This window comes from Lynx rufus, unplaced genomic scaffold, assembly GCF_022079265.1.
Source record: "Lynx rufus isolate CCGP_SWC_20201006 ecotype Redwood Valley unplaced genomic scaffold, mLynRuf1.p SCAF_4, whole genome shotgun sequence".
In the NCBI taxonomy this organism is placed as follows: Eukaryota; Metazoa; Chordata; class Mammalia; order Carnivora; family Felidae; genus Lynx; species Lynx rufus.
Window position 1 is genome coordinate 169,455,184 of NW_025814856.1, and position 23,007 is coordinate 169,478,190.

The 23,007-nt window shown below is 53.8% G+C and overlaps 1 protein-coding gene across 5 annotated transcripts in view; it reads right to left on the reverse strand.

Moving 5' to 3' along the window:
• The window catches only part of PTPRN2 (protein tyrosine phosphatase receptor type N2), a 766,821-nt gene that overhangs the window by 446,334 nt on the left and 297,480 nt on the right, over positions 1–23,007 (reverse strand). For 4 of the 5 annotated variants that reach the window (XM_047094886.1, XM_047094889.1, XM_047094890.1 and 1 more), the window contains one exon: positions 4,465–4,551. The exons of the other annotated variant lie outside the window; for it this stretch is intronic. In XM_047094886.1, the coding sequence (XP_046950842.1) occupies positions 4,465–4,551 (87 nt within the window). The remainder of the gene's footprint in view (positions 1–4,464; positions 4,552–23,007) is intronic. 5 annotated transcript variants of the gene reach the window in all.

Below are 23,007 nucleotides of genomic sequence, written 5' to 3' on the forward strand. Positions count from 1 at the left end.
CTGGAAACGCCTCCGTGCCCCCAGCCTCCTCCAACACGAAAGGGCTTTGTGTGGGAAGGTCTGAGACCTCAAGTCAGGAGCAGACCCAAGGTACAGGCCTGGGACAGAGGGACTGCAGCCAGCTTCCAGCAGATGTCTGCACAGGACACCCCCCCATCAGATGTCCTCCCACCAGATGCCTCCGTGCACACCCCCCCCGTAGCAGATGCCCCTCCAGTCCTGACATGCCCCCCACAGGACACCCCCTCCAGACACCCCCCCACTGGACACCCCCTCCAGACACCCCCCCCAGCAGATGCCCCTCCAGTCCTGACATGCCCCCCACAGGAAACCCCCTCCAGACACCCCCCACCGGACACCCCCCCAGCAGATGCCCCTCCAGTCCTGACATGTCCCCCACAGGACACCCCCTCCAGACACCCCCCACCAGACACCCCCCCAGCAGATGCCCCTCCAGTCCTGACATGCCCCCCACAGGACACCCCCCCCACGAGACACACCCCCACCGGACACACCCCCCACCGGACACCCCCCCCAGCAGATGCCCCTCCAGTCCTGACATGCCCTCCACAGGACACCCCCCCACGAGACACCCCCCCACCGGACACACCCCCCACCGGACACCCCCCCCAGCAGATGCCCCTCCAGTCCTGACATGCCCCCCACAGGACACCCCCCCCACGAGACACACCCCCACCGGACACACCCCCCACCGGACACCCCCCCCAGCAGATGCCCCTCCAGTCCTGACATGCCCTCCACAGGACACCCCCCCACGAGACACCCCCCCCACCGGACACCCTCCCAGGAGATGCCCCTCCAGTCCTGACATGCCCCCCACAGGACACCCCCCCCCCACGAGACACACCCCCACCAGACACACCCCCCACCGGACACCCCCCCCAGCAGATGCCCCTCCAGTCCTGACATGCCCTCCACGGGACACCCCCCCCCACGAGACACCCCCCCACCGGACACCCCCCCAGGAGATGCCCCTCCAGTCCTGACATGCCCCCCACAGGACACCCTCTCCAGACACCCCCCCACTGGACACCCCCCCCAGCAGACGTCCCTCTGGTCCTGACACCCCTTCCCCCAGAAGCCCCTCCAGTCCCCAAGTCTGCCTGGCCTAGCCCTGGCCCTTGCCCTGCTGCAGCTGCTCTGAGAGTCTCTTAGAAGCCGACCACCTTGCTGAGAATGTGGAGAAATCTAGGTGGCAGGTGGGCAATGTAGAAACAGGGGACATGGCATTCAGACTCTACCCAGGGCTAAACATACTTCTGGGCCTTGGAAACCCATGTCATGTTCTCTCCAGGAGGGGACTTCAAACCGTAGCTGCCTATGGATGTCATGGAGACATCACCAGCAGCTGCCTCGTGTCAAAGGCTCAGTCCCGCGTGTTCTGCTCAGTGGGCTCGTCCCCTGGGATCTGCCCCTGGGGCCGGGCGATGAAGCAGGCCGCCACGGTGGGCTTCCGGCCTGGCCCAAGCGTAGTGCCCCTCCTCGGAGGTGGGCTCGGGGCCACACCCACCTGACCCACCTTGGGGCTCCCAGCCCGCCGTGCTCCCGTCTGTCCTGAGGATGCCCCCCTCCCCACCCCCACCACATCAGCAGCGCTGTGCCTGGGTCACGATGCAAACACACCCCGGACTTCTCACCCAGAAGCCGGGGGTGTGTGGCAAGTCTCCAGGAAACACAAAGCCCCCCCAGTGAAGGGACCTGTGCCCTCTATCTGGTATACAATCACCATGAAGGCAAAAGGAAATAATGAAAATTCAATCCATTCAGTCCCCAGTGGGCCAGACGAAGTTTTACTCTGAAGTCTCTCCGTGTGATTACGTTTTTTGTCTAATTTTCTCAATAATGGGCCCGAGCCATGATAACATTCTCCAATTGTGCAGCCCACCCCGGCTGCGAGCTCCTCCTGGAGATACAAATCCTTCTTATTATTTCCTGCCCTGACTGCTCCCGGGACATTCTCAACGGTAACGACAGAGGCACCGATTCATTTACTCCCTCAGCGGCACATGAGCCCTCGCACCAGCAGGTGAAGTTCCAAGGCCTAAGGAAGCACAGGCCAGACTCTGTCCCTTCCTGTGGACGGAGGGATGAGGAATGTGAGGAACGACCCGCTGCTGCTGAGGGCAGTGTGGGTGCCAGGCCCACACGGTGCCATCCCTCATTCTGGTATGGGGGCATTTAAATGTATGTATTTTTATTTTTTTCATTTCTTTTTTAAATTTTTTATTTTTAAATAAAATTTATTTATTTGAGAGAGAGAGATAGAGAGTGTGCGCACGCAGGGGAGGGGCAGAGAGGAGAGAAAGAACCCCAGCAGCCTCCGTGCTCTCAGCGCAGAGCCCAGTGCAGGGCTTGAACCCGTGAACTGTGAGACCATGACCTGAGCCGATATCAAGAGTCAGACGCTCAACCGACTGAGCCACCCAGGTGCCCCTGTCATGGGATGCATGTCCACGCCGTGCAGTCACTGTGCTGGGTGCCTCACGTGAACATGCGTCAGTGACTGCTGTGACCCCTGACCTTGGGGTCTGGTGGCGAAGACCGAAAATGACCAGCCGTGTGTGGGGTGTGGGCAGGGACAGGGTAGGCGTGCTCAGGAAATCTCCCTCTGCTTCCTCGAAGGGACCAGCCAGGACTGGCTCTGTGTGTGCAATCCTGTTTAACCACAGCCTGCGGAGACCATGCGGGGGGCAAAGGGCCAGTGCCCGCCTCCCTGGGCTGTGCTCACACTGAGCTCCCGAGTTGGACAGCCTCACCCCTTCTGCAGGGCCACATACAGATGGGCAGAGCCCGGACGCCCACACAGAGCTGCCAAACGATCCTGCGTGGAACGGAATGTGCTTTGGCAAAGGACAATCCTAAAGGGCCTGCGAGGTGCCGGGCGGGGATGGGAGCTGCCCCCGGAGGGCCGGCGTGTGGTTTTAGCAGACATGGTGACTCCCAGTCTCAAAGCTACGGCCCACATTCATGATTTCCTCTCCGAGGCTCAAACCCCAGCCGGGATGGGGTGGGCATCACCACCTCTCACCCAGAAACCTCAGTGGCCCCAAGTCACTTGGGCCTCCATTCGTGTCCCTTGTCATTCACTGTGGACGCAGCTAGAGACACACTCTCCTGACAAAAGCTGTCCAGTGGCTTCCCAGCACACGGAAGCAAAGCTGAGCTCCTCGCGAGGGCCTGCGGGCCCCCCGAGCTGCCCTGGCTGTTGGCACGGGACGCAGCCCCCCTGCTTGTAGGCAGCTCCTCCGTCCTGGCTGGGCGCCTCCTCTCCGGACCTCGCGGCCTCAGTCCCTTCCTTTCCACGTGAACCAGGGCAGCCCGGCCTTTCCCAGCTCTGTCCTGCATTTGTTTCTGCTGAAATGTCATGCTCTCCGCTCCACCCGTGGCCTGGCACTCGTAGATCCTTGTTGAAACATTGCATCTTGCGGACGGTCACGTTCGCCGGTGCGCAGATGGTACAAGGGCCCTCGTTAGCTGGAGAGAACGGGCGGACTGTCATCGGTGGCAAGGAGCCCAGCGAAGTGAATCTCGGCTTACTGTTCAGACCAGCACTTGGCCTTGGCCCCTCTCCCGACTTCTGGCTCCTCCCTACTCACAACGAAGGGTGACGAACTTTGGAACGAATACCAGCAGCAGGTATAGATCTTGGAAAGCCCCACAGAGTAGGAGACTCGCAGACGGTCAGAGGAACCGTATTTCCAGGACCGAAGGCCCAGGGCCAGCTTTTCGCTTCAACAGATGTCTCGGCTGAGCCCTTTATCTCTGGGCCGAGTGGCTCACGGCACACGCGCGGCTGCGTCCCGACGCTGCCTTCTGAACTGACCTCCAGTCCAGACCCCCCCCAGCTGGGACATGCTGGTCTGTCCACGCCTGCTCTCACTTACTCCATTTGTTACACTTCCAGGTACCCGGCTCTGTGCAGTCCTGCCCCACACTGTGGACTTGCCACGTGTCAGCACCCCAGGCCCCAGCTGGGCCACTGATGACCAGACAGGCTGGCGGTGCTGGGGTGGCCCAGCTCTTCCCCTTGGTGCAGCGAGTACCCGGCAGGTCTGTAGGCACTCAATAAGTGCTGACTTTTCACGGACACGTGCCATCCCCTGGGCTTTGACTCATCTGCAGTGGGGTGTGGCACAGGCCCCAGAACGTTCTAGAGCCTCCCAGGCAATTCTAGGTGCAGCAGGGCTGAGAACCACGGCCCCAGGGGGCCTTGCCTTTCCAGGAGATTATAATTTTTACAATTACACTCCAGTTCCTTCTGCGCTTAAATAACTTACCAAACCCACCTGGAATTTCCTTTCCATTTCTTTCCTGAACTGTTTCTCTCTGATATAATTAACAAGAACCCCAGGCACACAGTTCTTTCCCTTGCAAACCAATTTATGAAACGGAACCTGATGTGAGCAGAGAATAAAACCCCAGGGCCCCGCACCCGACACTCACACGATGTCTGCGAAGACACTCATCGGCACCTCCAGGAGTTGCGCCACGCCCTCCATCAGCTCCTTCCCCTTTTCTGGGCTCAGGGGGCTGTTGAGGAGAGCGGGGGGCAGCGTTACAAAATGGAACTCATCAACACTTGAGAAGCTGCACGTCCCCCCGTGCCCCCGCCGTGGCGCCTGCGGTATTCCCGTCACACAGTGGCCAGGCTCTCAGGGCAGCCGGGATCAGGTGCGTCTTCAGGCATGATGAATCACCCGAATTTCCCAGCGACGAGACAAACAATACAGTGCAAATGGAATTGTTAGACGCGTAATGGGCCCATGATGCAGTGACGGCTCATCTCAGCCTTCAATAAAAAATGTAATAGGGAGGCTGGGAGGGGAGGGCGGACGAGAAGGAGAGGAGAGACAGGACACGGAGGGGGGCAGATGCTGAAGATCAAATTTCAGGACAAAGGAAGCACACGTTTTTTAAACGGACTCGTCTCTACAATGAGTGATGTGCCAGTGGCAGATATGCGAGTGGGCTACACTCGAAGGTAAAGTGAGACCGATGGGCGCCCCACAGGGACCCCTGAAAGGGGCACGCGTGCTCCAAGACAGCGTGCCCCGGGCCTGCAGGACGGCCGGCTCCACGGTCACCGTGGAGCTCAGAGTTCCCGTTACACGCCCTGAATCCCAGCACACGGTGCCGTACTCGTGCCTTGCCTATGAAACCCTCTTAGCGGCATTTCGTGGAATATTCCGTCACGCTGTCCTGGAAAAACCGCCATGCAGCAGGGGTTTCAAGCCGGCTGACTGCTGGCCCCCTTGGCAAACGTGCGGGAAGACCGGCCGGGGCAGCCAGAGGCAGACGGAGCCCTGCCCTCCCGGGGCTGCGTGCGGGCGGCACACGGGCCCCGAGACAAACCGGGCATCAAACGGTGTCACCCCAACTCCACACATGCCTACAGCCAGAGATGCAGAATGTGACCTTGCGTGGACAGAGGTCACCGCCGACCACCATGCGAAGATGAGCTCAGCAGGGTGCTTCCTAATCCAACGTCCCCGGTGTCCTTGTAGGGAGAGGACACACACAGAGGTGATTCTGGAAGCATCCAGGGTTCCTGTGGCTCCAAGGGCTGATGGGGTGCAGGGTGCAGGTGGGGCCTGCAGGCTCGGGATACGTGACGGTAGTGGGGGGGAGGGGTTGTCGACACCAGCAGGTGACCCGGGATCACGCAAGACGGAGAAGCCACTGGAAGGAAAAGTGGGGGATTCCACCGTGGGCACCTCACAACACAGCCCGAACGGAGCATCTGCGCTGGGGAGGTGAGCGCTCACCGCAGCCCAGAGCCGCACGAGAGGAGATATGTCCAGGGCTGGTGAGCAGGTGGGGACGGTAGCTAAAGCGGGATTCCCTGGGGACAGAATCCCTGGGGACAGGAGGAGCCGGCAGAGGGGCCGAGGACCCCCCGAGGTCTCAGGTGGAGACAAAGAAGCCAGCCTGGGTTGGGAAGGTGTGGCTTGCCCTGCAAGTACCCTGGGGTTTCCCACGCAAGCGCGGCCGCCCCTGAGGCTGACCGCCCATTCCCCAGGGGGAGGCTGGCACCCAACCGCCCCCCACCACCTTCTCTGGGAGGCGACAGGAGCTGGACTTCTTGTAGATGCCGGTTTCTGCCGGTGGCTGCCTCTTTACCAAGGCCAGGCCTGCTCCCCACACCTCACCCGGTCATTCTGGACCTCCTGTGAACTCCCAGGGTGCTGTTCTGTCCCTCCATCCTGCTTCTCGAGCGGGCGAGCGGTCCCCAGGGCCGGGGGCCCTTCTGTGAAGGACAGACAAGTCCTCCAAGTCCCCGAGCGCACAGGGGCTGTTTGCGCTGTGCTTTAAAATAAGGGTACATTTTCCAATCGGTGTGTGCACCCTTCCACCTCGTGACCCCACCCCACTTAGAAATCCCCCCGGACGTCAGACCCCATGTCACAGGCCCACCAGAGGTAGGATGCCAACTGGGGAAGGAGTCCACCTGGAACCTGTGTCTTCATCATCACTCCCTGCCTGTCCACCCGGAGCTGCGGGCTGGAGCCCAGAGCCCCGGGAGGGTCTGCATCTCGACAGTCTGCTGGGACTTTACACCACCCTGGGGAAAGGCCACGGGGGTGTGTGCAGACTCGAGAAAGGGCTCCTGGTCACAAGAACAGGGGGCAGCGATGCCAGGAAGGCGTGTTCATTAGAGGTCAGGCTCTGGAGAAAGGACCTCAGCCGCACAAAGCCCTGTCCCGTGCCGTGTGCGCCAGCAACGTGAGCGGGGCCCGGAGGCACAGCTCCACTGCCTCTGCTCCTCAGGGCCCCCAGCCAGCCGCTCCTCCCCAGCCGCTCCTCCCGGGGCCAGGCCGCTCCTCCCCGACCCGGCCCTCCCGGACCCAGCACAGGGCGCGCAGCCAACGAGTATCCACAAAAGGGACAGACCAGCCTTGATGAGGCCACCCTGAGCACGGAAGCCACGTCTCCAGGCCAGGCTCCGCCCAGGACCAGGTCTCGCGTCACCGACCACTCGTGCTCTGCCTCCTGGGGCTGGCCCCCACAAGCCCTCCTGACCACTGAGCCCATGGCCTGCCCCCGCCGCCCCCGCTGCCAGCCTGGCGGCTCCCAGGGTGGCTCCCGCTGACCTCTCAGGGCGGGCCAATGAGTGCGGCCAGGCAAGGCCTTCACACCCTAGCTCCTCTCGCCTCTCCGGCACCAAGAGCCGGACTGAGATGCAGGCTCCTCTGTGGGTCCCAGGGTCTCATTGAGGGGGGACTCGGTCCCTGCACCAGGACACCCGCATGCGGACACAGCAGGTGTGACGGACGTATTAATGGCACAAACGAGTGAATACACAGGAAAGTGTCAGAAAGCCTGCATTTAACACCGTTAACATGTACGTCGGTAAAGGAGGCCCACCCAGCAGGCAGAAGCTACTGTGTGAATCAAGCCCCTTAAAACTCGCACCACTTTCCAGCCTGAGGCCCCAGATTACTAACAGCCTAATCCCAGCCTCACGGACACACTTCTGGGGCGGCTCCGTGTGGGAACTTATCTGAGCTCCTCCCTGGACCCACACGAGCACACCTGTCTTCACCCGACTCTCCAGGGAGAGCCGTGACCTGTTCTTGGTCAGTGGCTTCTCAGGGTGGTTTTCTGTGTCATTTTACAAAACAGACAATCGACTGTCCTTGAAACAGGAGGACCTCCCATCTTCCTTTCCTGCCCGCTCCACTGCCTGTGCCCAGGCTCTGCCGGATCCTCCAACACCCCCCAGCCTGCAAAGGGCACCGGGGAGCCAGTGTCCGAAAGGCAGTGTCGAGACAAGTCCCGACAAACGCTGCTCTGGTGACCGCCTCAGACAACACGGCCTCAGCTGTTCCATTTGGGGTGCTGTTCCTCTCAGCGTCACACAACAGAGATGAATGAGGCCACGCTCGGTGTCATCCACATGCATAGGCGGTAACTGCCTGCACGGGTCACCCACAAAGGCATCAGAGTCAACAGCGGGACCATAAGAAGTCTCCTACTTGTGAAAAAACCCGGAGTCGTAACACTGGAATTCCAGAAGGTGGAACAGAACGTGCAAATGTAATCCAGCAGACACGACATCCCCAGAGAGGAAGCCAAGAGCTGCTGGGTTGCTTTTCTCGCAGAGAGAGGAGAGAACAGGGTCCACCTGGGGACAGGCAATCGGAACACTCCTGAAAGAAACAGCTAGAAGGGGCTTCCCCTTATGCACAGGCGCTCCCGGCTCGGAAACACCTGCAGAAGCCTTGGCTGCCAGAACATGCCCCAGGGCACTGGGCTGAGACCCTGGAAACGCACTTGGGTGCTGACCCCGGGGACACGTGCGCACTCTGGCTGCTGCTGGCTGGCCACGCTCTACTCCCCTCACTTCTCACCCCTACCCCTGAAGGCCCCCCACAGATCCTCAGGACAGAGGTGAAGGCATTGAGGTTTCCACAGACGAGATCCCTTCTCCGCACAGCGAGATCCCTTCCCGCATCTGGCTCCCTGTGCGTCCAGCAAGTGGAACACAGGCGTGCTTGGAGGAACGGTCAGAACCACAGGGCCTCGGCCCCGCACCCTTGGATCCCGGAGAGTCTGAACGGATGACAGGAACACACATAAACGGCCAATGAGGTGCTTCATTTCAAGGGGCAGCGGCAGGCACAAGGCTGAGTCGAACGACAGTTGGAAACCGGCCGTGAGATGACGTCACTCGGTACTGAGGTAGGAAAACAAAGCTCAGGCTGATGCTGCATGCGATGACGGTGCCCCCGGGGCCCCACCCAGCTCACTGTCCTGCTCCTTGGTCCCCCACGTGGGGCTGGCAGCCCAGGCCGCACGGTCAGGACCATCTTTGTCCTTGTGACTCTCAGAACATGCTTTGCCCGCGAACGTGCCTGCACACCGCTGAGGATGCTGTCAGCGGTGGGTGTGCGGGAGCCTCCCGGCTACCGCGGGGCCACGAAAGCCGGTTTCCCTGATGGCCTATCCCCCACCCGGCCCTGTGCTCTGAGAAGAGAATCCAAGCTGGAGTCCTGGCCCCGTGGTGACGATGGGCAAGGGAAGTAGCTCCACGTGGCCCGGGAGAGGAGAAACCTGATGAGACAGTAAGGACTCCCCTGGGCTGCACACACACACCTGCACGCACGCACCTGCATGCACACACCTGTATGCACAGACCAGCACATGCGCACACACACACACACACACACACACGACTCCTCAGAGAGAGGCATCTGATGAGACAGTAAGGACTCCCCTGGGCTGCACACACACACCTGCATGCACGCACCTGCACATACACGCCTGCATGCACACCCCTGCATGTGCACACACTCACGCTCATACACACACACACGCACACAGAGGACTCCTCAGGGAGAGGAAGTGTCTGATGAGACAGTAAGAATTCCCCCAGGCTGCATGCACACACCTGCACACACACACACCTGCGCATGCACACCTGCACACAAACACACTTATGCACACATACACACCTGCACACACACCTGCATACACACCTACACACATCTGCACACAACACACCTGCACGTGCACACCTGCACACATACCTGTGCATACACACTTGCACACATACCTGCACATACACGTCTGTGCATACACACCTGAACACGCACGTGCACACACACACACACACACACACAGGACTCCTCAGGAAGAGGTGTCTGGTGAGACAGTAAGGACTCCCCTGGGCTGCACACACACACCTGCACACACATGCCTACATGCACATCCCTACACACACACCCTTGCATGCACACACCTGCACGCACGCACCTGCATGTGCACACACTCATGCACATACACACACACACACACAGAGGACTCCTCAGGGAGAGGAGGCGTCTGATGAGACAGTAAGAATTCCCCCAGGCTGCATGCACACACACACCTGAGCACGCATACCTGCACAAAAACACACCTATGCACACATACACACCTGCACGCACACCTGCACACACACCTACACACACCTGCACACACACACCTGCACACACACACCTGTGCATACACACTTGCACACATACCTGCACATACATATCTGTACATACACACCTGCACGTGCTCGTGCGTGCACACACAAACACACACACACAGGACTCCTCAGGAAGAGGTGTCTGATGAGACAGTAAGGACTCCCCTGGGCTGCACATACACACCTGCACACACACACACACACACACACACACACACACACACACGTGTTCACACACCTACACATACACACTTGCACACACAGACCACTGAATGCGCACTCCTGCACTCACACACCTGCATGCACACACACCTACACACTCGCACACAAGCCTGTGCGCACACACACTTGTGTGTACAAACCTGAACACACCTCTACATACACGCCTGCACACACACCTGCATGCACACACCTGCACATACACACCTGTAAACACATACCTGCGTGTACATGTCTGCACACACACACATGCACACACACACACCTGTGCACATACACCTGCACACAAACACACCTATGCACATACACACCTACACACACCTGCTCACACACCTGTATACAACATACCTGTGCGTGCACACACCTGCACACACACACACCTGTGCATACACACTTGCACACATACCTGCACATACACACCTGTACTTACACACCTGCACGTGCGCGTGCATGCACACCCAAACACACACACACACACACACACACACACACACACAGGACTCCTCAGGAAGAGGTGTCTGATGAGACAGTAAGGACTCCCCTGGGCTGCACGCACACACCTGCACATACACACACACACGTGTTCACACACCTACACATACACACTTGCACACACACACTACTGAATGCGCACCCCTGCACACACACACCTGCATGCACACACACCTACACACACTTGCACACACACACCTATGCGCACACACACCTGCATGTACAAACCTGCGCACACCTCTACATACATGCCTACACACACACCTGCATGCACACACCTGTGCATACATACCTGTAAACACATACCTGCATGTACATGTCTGCACACATACACCTGCATACACACCTACACACACCTACATACTTGCACATACACACCTTCATGCACACACACCTGCTCACGCACCCACCTACACCTACATGACACACTTGCACACACACCTGCGTGTGCGCACACCTACACACTTGCACATACACGCCTACGCACACATCTGCATACACACCTACATACACTTGCGCATGCACACACCTGCACGTGCGCACACCTACACACTTGCACACACACCTATGCGCACATACACCTGCGTGTACAAACCTGCGCACACCTCTACATACACGCCTGCATGCACACACCTGCGCATACATACCTGTAAACACATACCTGCATGCACCTGCCTGCACACACACACCTGCATACACACCTACACACACCTACACACTTGCACGTACACACCTTCATGCACACACACCTGCTCACGGACCCACCCACACCTGTGTGACACACTTGCACACACACCTGCGTGTGCGCACACCTACACACTTGCACATACACACCTGCACACATACCTGCATACACACCTACATACACTTGCACATGCACACACACCTGCGTGTGCATGTGTGTGCGCGCGCGCACACACACACACACACACTCACACACACACACTGGGCTCCTCAGGAAGAGGAGGTGTCTGATGAGACAGTAAGGACTCCCCCGGGCTGCACATACACACAATGGACTCCCCAGGTGTGCACACACCTGTAGGTACATCGAGAGGGACCTGCATGGGGGCCTGTGCACAAGACAATGGAGTAGGCCTATACATACACACATGCTGACTTACTCACCAGGAGGAGTGCTGGCCCTAAAACCAGTGAGGGTTGTGGTGATGACACACGCTCCTGGATCGACACGACCTGGGCCACCTGCCTGCCCGGTGACTCCCCTTCCTCCCATGACCCTCAGCCCCAGTCGGCCCAGCCACCTCTCCCTCAGTGCCTCGCAGCCCCACACCCACAAGCCACGCCATGCTTCCTCCCCCGATCCTGGCCACGAACAAGGCCCTTCCTATTCTAACCGATGGGCCCACGAGGCCCCTCTTTCCCTAAAACCCGCTCTGCTTTCATTCAGAGGCACCCAGCTCACCACTTATTATGGAAGGTCTCTTAATTACTTCACGTTTTAATCCGATCCCCCTCCACAGACTGCAGACTCCGTGAGGCACAAACTGCATCTTCTCCTCTTTTGTACCTCCGAGGCCCACTGCCCCGTGTTGAACATAAACCGACTTCCCAACCAAGTGTGCTACCAGATCCCATGAACTCTGTGCTCCGGTCTCTTTAGAGCAAAGGGTGACATGATACGATGGGGAGCCCAGAGGCTCTACTGTGAGTCCCAGACTCACTTTAGCCTCATGACCATCTCCTGACCCTACATTCTTCACCCCTCAATGCGGAAAATCAACACTTTTCTCCATAACGAGATTATTGAAACCAGCCTCGAAGATAATGATGAAATTCGCCAGTCCAGGATATGTTTCTGAACCCGCCTGCCTCCATGAGTGAGACCTCCACTTACACAGACTGCGTGATGAGCGCCACAGCCCCTCCCACCTCACCAGGGGCCTATGACAATAGAGGGTCCAGTCAATAGTGAGACCAATAAGGTGGTTCCGATTGTGCTCAAAATGAGCATGCAGTTATTTCCAGTTTGTTTTTAAAATACGTGGCCATCACCTGTCATCTCATGGTCTGAACTTCCTCAGAAAGCAGTTGGAGTCAATCTCAAAAATCAATGGACGGATATGGCACATGCAATTTCATCTGTGTGTCTGTGACAGCCGTCACCCTGATTACCTGGACACCCGATGCCGTTGCGAGCGAGAGGCACGAGCCTTGCCCGCAGCTCGGGTCCTCACCGCCTGCCTTGACCTCGAGTGGCAGAGAGGGTTTTCAAAAGCTAACTAGTATCTCCTCTACCGCTTTTCTATTCGGAAGCACAGTGGCATGTTAATACTACTGTGGAGTCATTTTGAAGGCAGATGCTCCTGAGGACCTACTAAATAGGTAAAATAGGGGAAATCTGCAGCATTCTGTCCGTTCACATGTTGGGAAGCCTGTAAGAGAAATGAGAGTATCCCCATTTTCCATGATGGCCTCACGATGCCACACGTAGCACTGTGGACTTCTGCCGTGCCCTGAAATCACCAAGGGAATGAAGGGACAGGTGAAAAGATAGAAACCCTGAATGTGTTCGATGGGACGGGAATTGTGGAGAGCCACCCTGAAAAAAAACAGCGAAAATAACTTACAGGTCGGAAATGTTAGGAGGAGCGGAAGCCCTTGAAGGCGTTCCTTATGCTCGCCACAGTGCTGGGACTCCACACAGCAGTCTTACTTAGTGCTCACATCAGACCCGGGAGGAAGGTACTGTTGCGAGCCTCATTTTAAAGGAGTGGAGGAGAGCCTGGGTGGCTCAGAAGTTAGGCATCCAATTCTTGGTTTTCGCTCAGGTCATGATCTCTGGTTCGTGTGTTGGAGTCCTGAGTCCTGGCTCTGCACTGACAGCACAGAGCCTGCTTAGGATTTTCTCTCTCTCTCCTCTCTCTCTGTCCCCTTCCCAGCTCACACTGTCTCTTTCTCTCTCAAAATAAAAATAAATAAATAAATAAAGATAAAAATAAAGGAGTAAAAACTGGGACTAGAAAAGTTAAGCTCATGCCCAGGGTCGTGTCACCAGTAAATCCCCAAACCTACGTGTTACTCGTCAGTGAGTGTGGCAGACTGTGGGGGACGTCCAGGTAACGCCTGCATCCTTACCTGTGAAGAGCGGCTGTACCCCTAATTTCTCTATGTCTTATCCTGGTGACAGTGTTACTGTATCTTCCTTCTGGGCCCAGGTGGCCCCGCTAACCAGACGTCTAGGACTCTATGCTCAAGAGTGACTGTTTGCAGCTCTGCTGCTTTACTTCCTGATTTCGGACATTTTCCCATTAACTTGAAAATGTACCAAAGGTCGGGAAACAGATGATTGATGGATTGCAACATGGTATCGGTCGATTTTGATAGGAACTTTTTTGATGAGATGATATTTGAAACCAATGGGTAAAATGAGGTTTTCATGGGATTCCCCAATTATTCTAGCTATCTTAACACTGATGTTTGTTCTATTTAAATAATCTTATAAGCTAGTTAGACTTTGGCTAACGCATAGGAATTCTCCCCACTGCAGAGAAAAGACATTTCTGATGAGGGGAAATGAGAGAGGAGCTGCCACGACTCAAAAACCCCAACTCTGATTCAGTATCGCCTTTCTTCCGTGCAGAAAAATAAAGCCCAATGTTGTTTGAAGAATGAGTGAATGAGCTCATGGTAATTTGTGCAACCAAACTGAATTGTTCTGACTGCTGAGCCCACAGCCTTCTAAACCATGTGCAGATTCATCAGGAGGTGCCAATAATCCTGAACTACTCTTACTGGTAAAGTTGTTGACAACCACCAACTCTTCACTGGTAAAAAAAAAAAAAAAAAAATCAACTGGTAAAAAACTGCTGTATTCAAATGACTTGTTGATTTTAACATCAAGATGAGACTGTACCTCTCACCATAAGTATGATTCTCTAAATTCTTGGGGAAAAAATTGCCAACAGCTTAATACAAATCTAAGTACACAATGTCTTAGAGTTAGTTTTATAAAAAGAATATTGACATCAAAAAAATAAAATGAGGAAGGTAGTACAAAAATGTAGAGCTTTGTATGCATTCAAAGTTGTTATCAGCTTGAAATAGACTGTTATAAGTGTAAGATATTTTATGTAAGCCTAACAGTAACCACAAAGCAAAAAGCCTATAATACACACACAAAAGAGAAAGAGAAAGAAACCAAAGCATACCACTACAGAAAATCATCAAATCATAAAGGAAGAAAGAGAAAGGAACAAAGGAATCCACAAACAATTAGAAAACAATTTACTAAATGGCAATATGAAGTCCATACTTATCAGTAATTACTTTAAATGTAAATGGATTAAAATCTCCGATCAAAAGACATAGTGTGGCTGAATGGATAGGAAAAAAAGAAAAAAAAACAATACCCAACTATATGTGGCCTACAAGAGACTCACTTCCACTTTATGGGCACTGACAGATTTAAAGTAAAGGCATAAAGAAAGATACTCCATGAAAAGGGAAACCAGAGGAAAGCAAGGGTGGATAAGCTTACGTTAGACAAAACAGACTTTAAGCCAGAAATTGTAACAAAACACAAAAAAGAGTATTATTTAATAATAAAGGGGTCAAATCATCAAGAGGATATGACATTTGTCAGTATTCATGTATCCAACACAGGAGCCCCTAAATATGTAAAGCAAATATTAACATACCTGAAGGGAAAAATAGCAAAGTAATAACAGCAGGGACCACAAGGACCTAACAGATACATAAAGAGCATTCCACCCAACAGCAGCAGAAGACACATTCTTCTTGAGCACATGTGGAACAATCTCCAGGACAAATATATGACAGGCCACACACAAGTCTTAATAAATTTAGTAAGACTGAAATCATATCAAGCATCTTTTACAATCACAATGGTATGGAACAAGAAATCAATTATAAGAATAAAACTGGATGGGGCACCTGGCTGACTCAGTCAGTCGAGGATACAACTCTTGATCTCAGGGTCATGAGTTCAAGCCCGTATTGGATGTAAAGATTATTTAAACAAATAAAACTTTAAAAAAAAAAAAAGAAGAAAGCTGGAAAATTCACAAGTATATGGAGATTCAGTGATATGCTCCTGAACAGCCAATGGGTCAAAGATGAAATAAAAAATACCTTGAGACAACTGAAATGGAAATGTGATACCAAAATGTGTGGGATACAGCAACCACAGTTCTAAGAGCAAAGTTTACAGTGACAAATACCGTCATCAAGAAAAAAGAAAGATTGCAAATAATCTAACTTTACAACTCAAGGAACTAGAAAAAGAAGCATCAATGAAGGCCAAAGTTATCAGTAGGAAGGAAGTGATAAAGATCAGAGCAGAAGTATACGAAATAGAGACTGAAAAGACAATAGACAAGATAAATGAAACTAAGAGCTGATTTTTTTAAAAGATAAATAAACTAGACAAACCTTAGCTAGACTTACCAAGAAAAAAAAAACTCAAATAAATAAAATCAGAAATGAAAGGGGAGACATTACAACTGGTCATACTACCAAGAAGAAATGATGAATTCCAAACACTCAACTGACCACACTTGAATCACGAAGAAATAAAAAAATCTGAAGACACCAATAACAAGTAAGGAGATTGAATCAGTAAACAACAACCTCCCCAAACCAGATGGCCCCATAGGCGAACGGTACCAAACACACAAAGAAGAATCAATACCAATCTTTCTCAAACTCTTCCAAAAAACAGAAGAGGAGGGAACACTTCCAAGCTCATTTTACAAGGCCAGCATTATCCTGATGTCAATGCCAGACAAGAAAAGCCCACAAGAAAAGAAAGTTATAGGACAATATTCCTGATGAAACATACATGCAAAATTTATGTTTAGCATAGATTTTAGCAAAACAAATTCAACAATAAATCAAAAGGATCACACACCATGACCAAGTAGGACTTATTCCAAGGACACAAGGATGGGTCTACATCTGCAAATCAATCAACATGGTACGCCACATTAACAAGATGAAGGATAAAAAGTCATGATTATCTCAACAGAGGCAAGAAAAGCACATGACAGAATTCAGCACCCATTCATGATAAGAATTCAACAAAGTGGGTACAGCGGGAAGAGCAGTGCAGCCCGCTGGAAACTTGCCAGAGCCCCACTGGTAGAACAGTGGGGATCGTAGCGAACTGTCCAGGCCAGTTCATAGCACAGATGACATTTTGCAAGTCAGCCTCACAGTGCAGAGAGAGCAAGGAAAGGGAACGGAGTTGAGGGAATGGCCCAGTGGCTGGCACAACTGCCAGCCAGGGTCCCTCCACCCACTGTGCCGACCTCCCATCGCCTCTTCTCCACTCAGCAGCAGAGGGGTCTGGGAGAGTGGGACCCCGACCACAACACTTGCCTGCTTAGTGTTCCCCAGTGGTGTCCTACGTCTGTCGGGGGCAAGGACCCAAATCCTTATTCGTGCCCTGAGGACACCAGCCTCTCCCACATTTACTGTCCCCACCTTCCCCCAGCCTTATTTCAGCTCCTCCAATGTCCACACCCATCCTGATGCAGGCCCTCTGCATAAGCTATTCTCTTTGGAACACGATTTCCTTCCCACCCACCTGCCCTCTACAGAGCTGCAAGTAACAGCCATACAGGTTGACCTAAAGCTTGAAAGGGATGCCTACATGACCAAAACCTGGGAGAGTGTGCCAGAATTCAGTCACCCGTAGCCAGCTCTTCTAGTAAGACATTATTTTTTTTAAGTCATCATCCCAAGTAAGTTAATACTCCACAACCGAGCTACATTAGGGTACTACTGTTTTCTACTCTTCCTTTTCCTTCTGGCTTCATTTCCATTTGCAGTTTACTTCTATTTTGACAGTGTAGCAAATCTCTTTTCATATTTTCTCCCTCATTCTTACTCCCTCTCATGTAGGAGTGATATTTAAGCTGCTTAACTTAGATTTAAGTCGAAGTTAACTTATAGAGCAGATGACGCTTTTCAAAAATCAATTGCTGTGGTGAGGCTCTGAAGGTCCCTGGGGGGTTCTACTATGGAAACATCACTGAAGAGGAAAAGCAAAGCTTCCCCAACAATTCTAGAAATCTGATACCAAACCAGGCTGTACAAACATAGATGGTGGAGATGTACAGATGTGACTACAGGATAGGTGATGACGCAGAAGTATGGACACGGAGAGAGAGAGGTGATACAGCTGAAACATGACACGGATCTGGAGGTTTAAGTGTAGATCAGATGCAGACATAGGTGTATGTGTAGGCGTAGATGTGGATGTGGGCACAGAAGGGCAATTACGTGATTAGACAATGTACATTTTTGGATGCGGGTGTAGATAGATGCAGATCATACAGACATTAGCACAGATCAATGATATAGATGCAGACCCATAAACATTGATGTAGATGGATACAGACAGAGATACAGGCAGATGGTGCAGATGCTGTGTAGACATGTGGGTGTAGGTGCAGGAGTAGACATAGTTGTGGAGACAGGGATTTATGGTGACCCTCTTGCATTTCGAGCACATAGGCTGATCCGCAGAGCCAACCTGTGGGAGTCAGACTCTAAGGACAAGCGTGGAGCACAGAGTGCTAAAGGCCCAGCTTCCAGGCTTGATCAGAGTGGGCTGGGCTTTTCCAATATTTCCTTTTCCTCCCTGCCGCCCACCCCCCCCCCCACCCAATCTCACCCTTTGCCAAAACTGAAAGCATCAGATGTGGGAAGGGGCCTCACCACGGTCTGAGACCATTAAAGAGCCCCTTCCTGGCATAGCATCATCTCTTCTGGCATCTTCCGACTGGCTAGACATGGCCAAGCCAACTGAGAAGCCATTGGGTCAAAGAGGCACGAAAATTGCTTTTAATGCCCACCATATGCTCACTTTCATGGTATTTTCTCACTTTGCCCACCACACCAGTTGGAGGTTAGACAAGTCTGAAATGTCCTCCAGTTCTGGAATTCCAGCCAATAAATAGACATCGAAATCCAACACAGCACTCTAACCTCAACAGCAAGATGAAAGTGAGCCTACAGAATCAGAGGCATTGGAGACCACACAGCCAGTGTAAGGTGCGAACCTTATTGGGATCTGAGTCAAAACACCAACAAACAAAGTTCTGACATGGAAGTAACAACAGAGCTTAACACGGGCTCGATATCTGATGCTACTAAGGTGGTATGGTATGTTAGAAGGAAGGATCCTTGTATTTTAAAGCTATTTAACAAAATGTTTCCCAGAGAATATAAGTGGGATCTATTTGAAAGCAGCATGAGAGATGGGAGTAAATGGGGGTGTGGATGGGACAAGGTTGGGCCTGGGTCATTATCTTCGTGTATGTTCAAAATTCTGCTTTAGAGCAAGACAAAAATCCATCCACTGTCTCATGAAAAATATGCAACTGAACAGCCAGGAAAGCCTGTTGGATGAGGTGCCTGGGGACAAGCCAGGCCTGTGCGCCCAAGGCCTTGGGGACATGGTGGGCGGGTCCTAGGACAGCAGCTTGGGCACCTGCAGTGCGGCCGTCCGAGTCCTTCCTGCAGGGAGGGCAGCGGGTGGTGGTGTCTCTGACACCGATGTCAGGGGGAGTTTCTAAACAGAGTCTCTCCACTGAGAAGCAAACGCCTTACTGCCAGTACATTTAAAGAATCCACTCTGTGACTTTGGACCTGTGTTACAGCGTGATCCTCAAACTGCCCTGGGAGGAACCTTCACATCGATTATACCCGTTTTCCTAGAACTTACGAAAAGCCCCCTCGTGGTGATTCCTGGACTGGCTGATGAGCTAATGTTTCCACTGCTCCAGAAGCCCCGCCACACCCCGGGCAGCCCCTCCCGGGAGAAGCGTGACGGCTGTGTGTGACACTGTGACAGCTGGTTTCCCGGTGGCCGCACGGGGAGATCCTCACCCCTCGGGAGGTGGTGGAGAAGACGGTGCTGGTGCCACCTCAGGCATGGGCCACTGGAGACGGTGGCTGTGCCAGCGTGCAGAGCAAGAGGAGGGGGCCGTGGCGGTGGTCCCGGGGGCACAGCAAGGGCAGCATCTCGAGGACGAGAAGGCTGGGAATGTTTCGGGAAGAATGGAGCGGCCTCAGATGACCTGTGCCTCGGGTGGGGCCAGACTGGGGAGGCGGCTGCTTCTGTAGCACCAGGCAAAGGGAATGAGAGGGAGGGCGGGCACCCGGGAGCCACTGAATTTGGGCAGACGGAAGTTCATGGCTGGCAGGAGGAGTCAGGATGAGAGGTTTATAGGAAAAACCAGGGTTCTGAGATTCTTTGATTCACAGGCTTGAGGACCCACTCAGTCGAAGCCGTTTGCTCCTTCTCTCAATAGAGCAGATGCCCGCGTTCTGTGGCTCCCACTGCTCACGTGCACGTGTTTCCCTCACTTGAACTTCAGAACGACCCATCACTTACATGGAGACCTTTGCTGTACGGAGACCCCTGCGCATAGTAGGTGCCCAGTAAGTACGCGCTGAACATCACAGGCCCAGGCACCAAAACCAGACAAGCCAGAGCAGGGCCACCATCTGGGGCTCAGAGACCACCGTTTGCCCTCCTTCTCATGGGCATTCCCTACAACTAACAACTCCACAGTAGGGGACTTTAGGTTTGGAAGCTGGTCTCCTTGTTTACCAGAGGAGCAAATGTGACTATTTGCACCGATGGCTATATCCCCCACTAAACTCTTCTCAGATGAAAATGAATGCGTCACACCACACACAGTCTTCTGAGATGAATCAATGGGATGCGTGGTGATATGCGGGGACTCGTCACGTTCAGGAGAGACCCTGGACAGGATGGCAGCTGTATCTCCTGAAGAAAACGTTAGACCACACCATCGGAGACAGGGTCTGAAGCTAGAACAGAACGAACAAAACCCACAGCCCCACCGCGGAATCTGTCCACGACACCGTTAAGATTTCTTTTCTCCCGCAAGGAAGGAAAAAACAGGAAACGATACCAGCCCCCATGCCTTCTCTGTGTCCATGCCTGCGTTCCTCACGAGCACCGCGGGCCCCACGGCCCTGGCTCAGCTCTGAGGGGCTTCGCGGGCAGCCCGGGGTCTCTGCGCAGACAGGGAGGATGACTGCTTACTGGTGACCCTTCCTCTCCCACCATGTCGTCCCGAGGACACGGGTTGTTACACTTGCGTGTTAGTGACGGGAAAGGCAATGTCCTCCCAGGAAGGCTCTAAAAATAACAGAGTAACCTGATTCTCAGTGCAGAGAGTGGCAGGAAGGGAGGCCTCCTATGGCTGCCACACAGGGACTGAGGCCTGACTTCTGAACTTCCTTCCAGGCTTTGGTTCCCACAACCCTCACGTCCAGCCAGTGGACAAAGGGTAGGACCGGGCCTGAGGTCTGGCTGAGACCCCGTCAGTGGCGCAGCTGGGGCTGCCCGTGAAGCAGGTAGTGACACGGATGACGCGTGAGCCTCTAGAACACCATCGGAGTGTCACTGATGGGCCTGTCCAGGGGAAGAGAGTTTTGTGGGAAGAAAACACTGCAGAAAACCCACAACCACCTGCCTCTTTGAGAACACTGACGGGAGTCCGAGGCCATTCCCAGCCCCGCTCTCTCCGAGCCTCACCAAGGCCTCTGCACTCCACCCCTTCTCCCTTGACCGAAGCTCCGGTATTCCATTGCTCTGCCAGGGGTACCCGTGTTCTCTGCGCTCACTGCAGCTGGGCTAACCCCACCCAGCACGTGGACCTGCTCCAGAGCGTCCGCACTCTGCCCCGTGCGGCTCCCACCCTGACAGCCGGGCCCTGTGGGCCATCTTCACCCCGCGGGGGCTGGAGAGCAGGAGCAGGTGTTCTGGGTGCTTCCATGCGGGAGTGCTGGGCTCTCGGCGGTCCTCACGCAAGCTGCCCACTGCCTGTGGAGCAGCGCTGCCCTACATGGCGTCCCTGTCTCCCTACCAGCCTGGTGGCCACTCGACCTCTTCCTCTCAGCCTCCAATGTGCTCGCTTCCCTAAAGCCAGTCTCGTCAGATGTCCTTGTGCAGGGACACACCAAACAGCAGGGCGTTTATAAGACGCGCACCCTAGCAGAGCCACGTGCCCTTAAGCATTTATTTACCAGACGTAAAGCACGGGTCTCTTGGCTTCAAGTTCACCTTCTGTGTGCCCTCTCTTCCAAACTTGGAACACACGGAAACTCACCTTTGAAGGGCAGGGAACTTGGAACACTTGGAAACTCACCCTTGAGGGACAAGGACAGGAATCTTGACCTTTGTCCAGTCTCGAATGGTCCACCCAGGGAGTAAAGAGCGTGACAATGTAAACAGCAAAGGACGAGATGGAACCGTGCCCATCAGAAAATGCAGGAGACAGAGGAGAGCGAGGCTAAGCCCTGTACGCACGTCTGAATGGGAGGACACGGCAGTGAGCAGGGGAGACGTGTCATGGGTCACATTCTTCCTCCTTCTTATGGGACAATCAGGTATCCAGACGTCTTTGTCTTCTAAGAATGGCATCAGATTCTTGTCAATTAATTGCTCATCTATTAAGGCTTAAGCTGAGATCTGGTGAAATCTTGCCCTAGAGAATCTCAAATTACCAATTAATCTGATAAGAGAGGCAGAAATCTCAATCTCTTGCTACAGAAGGGAGGGAGCATAAGCCCGTGGTGACAAACAGAAAGAACTATTGATATAAAGTTGTTTTATCTGCACCATATATCTTCCATCCAATTGAGGCAGCAAAAGAAAAAGGGAAATGGGCCGCGATAATGATTTTTCCTTTAACCCATGCTTGTAGCAGGTGAACGTTCAAGTCCGAAAGGTCTGGCCCAGGAAAGCGCTACAGAAAAACAAACTTTGAATGCAAAGAAAAAGCCGGCCCTGACAGTGGCTTCGTCTTCCACTGGAAAGTCACAAAGCAAGAGGAAACGCTGACTGGAGAGGTCTCTCTTCTACAGGAACGCTGGCCTCGGACACACCACGGTCATTTCCCTCCAAGGGTCACCCTGAGGCAGAGAACGGTAGCAAGGGTCGTCCTGCTCTAAAGGCACCGCCCTCTGCTGTTCATGGTGACACAAGGCTGCCGCTCAGAAGAGTCTTTCCGAGGATGACAGTCCCTTTCCCAGCCCCCTCGTGCTGCAGCTGAGACCCCGGACCCCAGACACGAGAGCAGGAGCCACTTTCCCTGCGAGCAACTTCATCTCACGCTGGGAACGTACCCTTATTCCACCCGGTCCTGCCGGCAAGAAAGAAGGTCACAGCACAGCCATTTGGGAACCCATGGTAATCACACACACACACACACACACACACACACACACACACACACGTGCACACACACACGCACACGTGTGCACATGACATACACATGACACTCAGATAC